This window comes from Arachis stenosperma, chromosome 2 (assembly GCF_014773155.1).
Source record: "Arachis stenosperma cultivar V10309 chromosome 2, arast.V10309.gnm1.PFL2, whole genome shotgun sequence".
Lineage (NCBI taxonomy): Eukaryota > Viridiplantae > Streptophyta > Magnoliopsida > Fabales > Fabaceae > Arachis > Arachis stenosperma.
In genome coordinates, this window is record NC_080378.1 from 118,204,437 (window position 1) to 118,207,674 (window position 3,238).

Genomic DNA, 3,238 nt, shown 5'->3' on the forward strand with positions numbered 1-3,238 from the left:
ATTCAACTATATCTATGTACATATCATTTTCTTTTAGAAGTCGTAATACCATGCCACCTCTGCTTTACGACTTAAGCGTAAGGCCCTGTGTGGTAGGGTGTTACATTATGGTATCAGAGCAGTTCGTTCCTGTAGAGCCTGAGGGATGGACTGATTATGCTTCTGGGCATACTCTGGGTGTGTGCATGTGCTATTAGGATATCTGATTGATATATGTGGCATAAACGTTCATGAGCATGTATTTGGAACTTGAAGCATTAGACTTGCGATATTGAGACTGATCAACTTAATATCACTTGTTTGGTGTGTGAAGGGACCAGATGTCGACTCACGGACGCGGTCGCGGCCGAGGTAGAGGTAGGATAGGCACTGTTACTCCTGGCCTGGCAGGGAATGATCCAGTAGACTTCATGGCTGCCCTGGGAAATATGGCTGCGGCTATGCAGGCGACAGCCGAGGCACTGGGTAATCAGATAAACCAGGGTAATCACGGAAACAATAATGATGAGGACGGTCCCATGACACTTGCTCCATTTCTAAAAGTTCACCCTCCGACCTTTAGGGGAACCTCAAATCCCACGGATGCAGATAATTGGATTCAAGCTATGGAACGGGCACTGCAGGCTCAGCAGGTTCCTGAGGAGCAATGGATTGAGTTTGGAACTTATCAGCTGCAAGGTGAGGCTCAGCATTGGTGGCAGGGGACACGACGTATCCTGCAGCCAAATGGCGCTGTGATTCCTTGGGAGGTTTTCCGAACAGAGTTCTATAAAAAATACTTTCCTAATTCAGCCAGAAATGCCAAAGAACTTGAATTGATGCAGTTAAAGCAGGGACAGATGACTGTTGCTGAGTATACTAGCAGGTTTGAGGAGTTATGTCGCTTTTCTCGTATTTGTCAAGGTGCGCCTGATGATTTTGCTGAGTGGAAATGTATTAAGTATGAGGGAGGTCTTCGAAGTGATATTCTGAGCTTCGTTGCACCAATGGAGATCAGAGTGTTTTCAGAACTGGTAAACAAAAGTAGAGTTGCTGAGGATTGTCTGAGAAAGGCGACATCAGATAAGAGTGATCAGCGAATTTTTGTTAGGAGAGATCAGGGAAGGAACTTCGCCCCTAGAGGACAAGATTTTAAGCGAGGCGGTTATACCCCACAACCACATTTGGGTCAGAATAACTTTCAGAGATTCAGTAATAATACCAGCCAGGGAAGAGGCAAAGGAAAGCAAGCTCAGACCCCACCGAATGATTTAACTTGTAGAAGGTATGGAAAGTACCACCCGAATACTCCGTGCAGGGCTGGTTTAGGTGTATGCTTTTACTGTGGTGAAGCTGGGCATTTGTCTTGGAATTGTCCAGAAAAGAAGAAGAATCAAGAAGCTGGAAAGGCACAACATCAGGGACGCATGTTCACTATGACAGCGGATGGTGCTGGAAGCGCAGATACTTCGATTAGAGGTAATCACGAACCGATAATCGAAATTTCCGACCGCCTTGCATAGTAAATAACACGTAGCATTCATTGTAGTACATTACCGAGTTGTGAGCCTTGTGATTTTCAACTGAGCGATCGACTAAAGACCTCCGAATGGTGAGACAAAACGATAGTGGTCAGCCTAGAAAAGTGACTAAATTCTTGGAGGATAATAATAAGAGTGGCGCAGCAGTAGTGCGTCAAACTATTATGAATATACAACTTAAGTTGTACATATGGGACCGGAAATGTTGAGAGCTGTGCGGGACAATTACCTGAAACCCAGAGATGGTAAGTTATGAGGAAGAGACATGACATAGATTGAACCCATAATTGATAATCTGTTAGGTGTCAAGAGAAAGAGTAAGTTGTGATAAATTCAGTGTCAGAGGCTGAACCAGTTTCGATTGTATTACGTAAGGTGACACCAATAGAATTGGCAGAACTTAAGAGCTAGATGAAGCGAGTATTAGAAGCGATAAACCCGTCGTTCTAATACCAACCTGCCTTATAACCTTTCTGCATCGAGTCTATCTTGTATCTTCCGCTTTGCGTAGACTTTAAGCCATAAGAATATCCTGGATTTATAAACTAAGCATGTCAAACCTTTCTGTTTTTCTTTGACATGTTTAAGAAGGGAAGTTACGCTAGAATGAATCTTTTCCATTTTATATCAATTTTCGAGGGCAAAAATTTTTATAAGGTGGGTAGAATGTAGAGACCCTCAATTTTAAAAATATAAATATAAATAAGTTATAATTTATTTCATAAATTGGAGTTTTTTTTTTACCATTAGAAATTATTTTATTATCAGTAATTGAACTAATTTTATAACTATTTGAATTCAATCAAATTCATATTATATATATTTTATGATAAAATATTTTACATAATTAAAATTATAATTCTAGTCATTTATAAGAAATGAAACTTATATGTATATCTTAATTTGAGTAATTGATATTTTAATTTAGAAATAGAGTTTAGTTAATAATATTATTATCAAGTTCGATATCTGCCAATATAAGTAAATATCGGTATTTTTGTTGTGCTTAGTTTTGCTAATACTTCATCAAATATCTTTCACCTTTAAATTATTAATGTCATTTAGATTAGTAACTCATATATTATTAACTCTATATATATAAAATTATTATTATAATTATATTGGCATTATCATTATTATTTATTATTATTATTATTATTATTATTATTATTATTATTATTATTATTATTATTATTATTATTATTATTATTATTATTACGTTAGTAATATTATAACTATTTGATTTGCCTACTATTGATTATCTAGTCTATGCTTTCATTTATATATATATATAATTATTACTATCCACTAAAGACTATGCACATAATGTACTTCAATCATTATATATATATTTACTAAGGTTTATCATTATCCTTATGTATATATAATAAAGAAAGCCTAAGGCGGCTTGCTTTCTTAAATCATATATATATATATATATATATATATATATATATGAATACCGTAAGGAAAAAAAAAGGAGAGAGAGAGAATAGCATAACGAAGAAAAAAAAAAGGAAAGAACGTAAATTCCTTCGAACTTCCGGCTTTGATTTCTTGCAATCCGTAACTCCAATCAAAAATCTAATCCGGTAAGAGTATTCGTAACTTCTTCTTCTACACATTGGCACCATTTTTGATTAGTGGAAGTTGACAGTGACATAGCTCATCTTTTCTTTGGGTTTGGCCAACGGGAATTTTAGGAGGCATAGACGATT

The 3,238-nt window shown here is 36.4% G+C and overlaps 1 protein-coding gene across 1 annotated transcript; it reads left to right on the top strand.

The window, feature by feature from the left end:
- Window positions 1–320: 320 nt before the first annotated feature.
- On the top strand, window positions 321–1,502 carry LOC130963593 (uncharacterized). Its single transcript, XM_057889695.1, has one exon. The coding sequence runs from the start codon at window positions 321–323 to the stop codon at window positions 1,500–1,502; it is 1,182 nt and encodes a 393-aa protein (XP_057745678.1).
- Window positions 1,503–3,238: the final 1,736 nt, after the last annotated feature.

Coding starts and splice junctions, on each gene's coding strand:
- LOC130963593 (XM_057889695.1), top strand. CDS start 321: ATGTCGACTCACGGACGCGGTCGCGGCCGAGGTAGAGGTAGGATAGGC.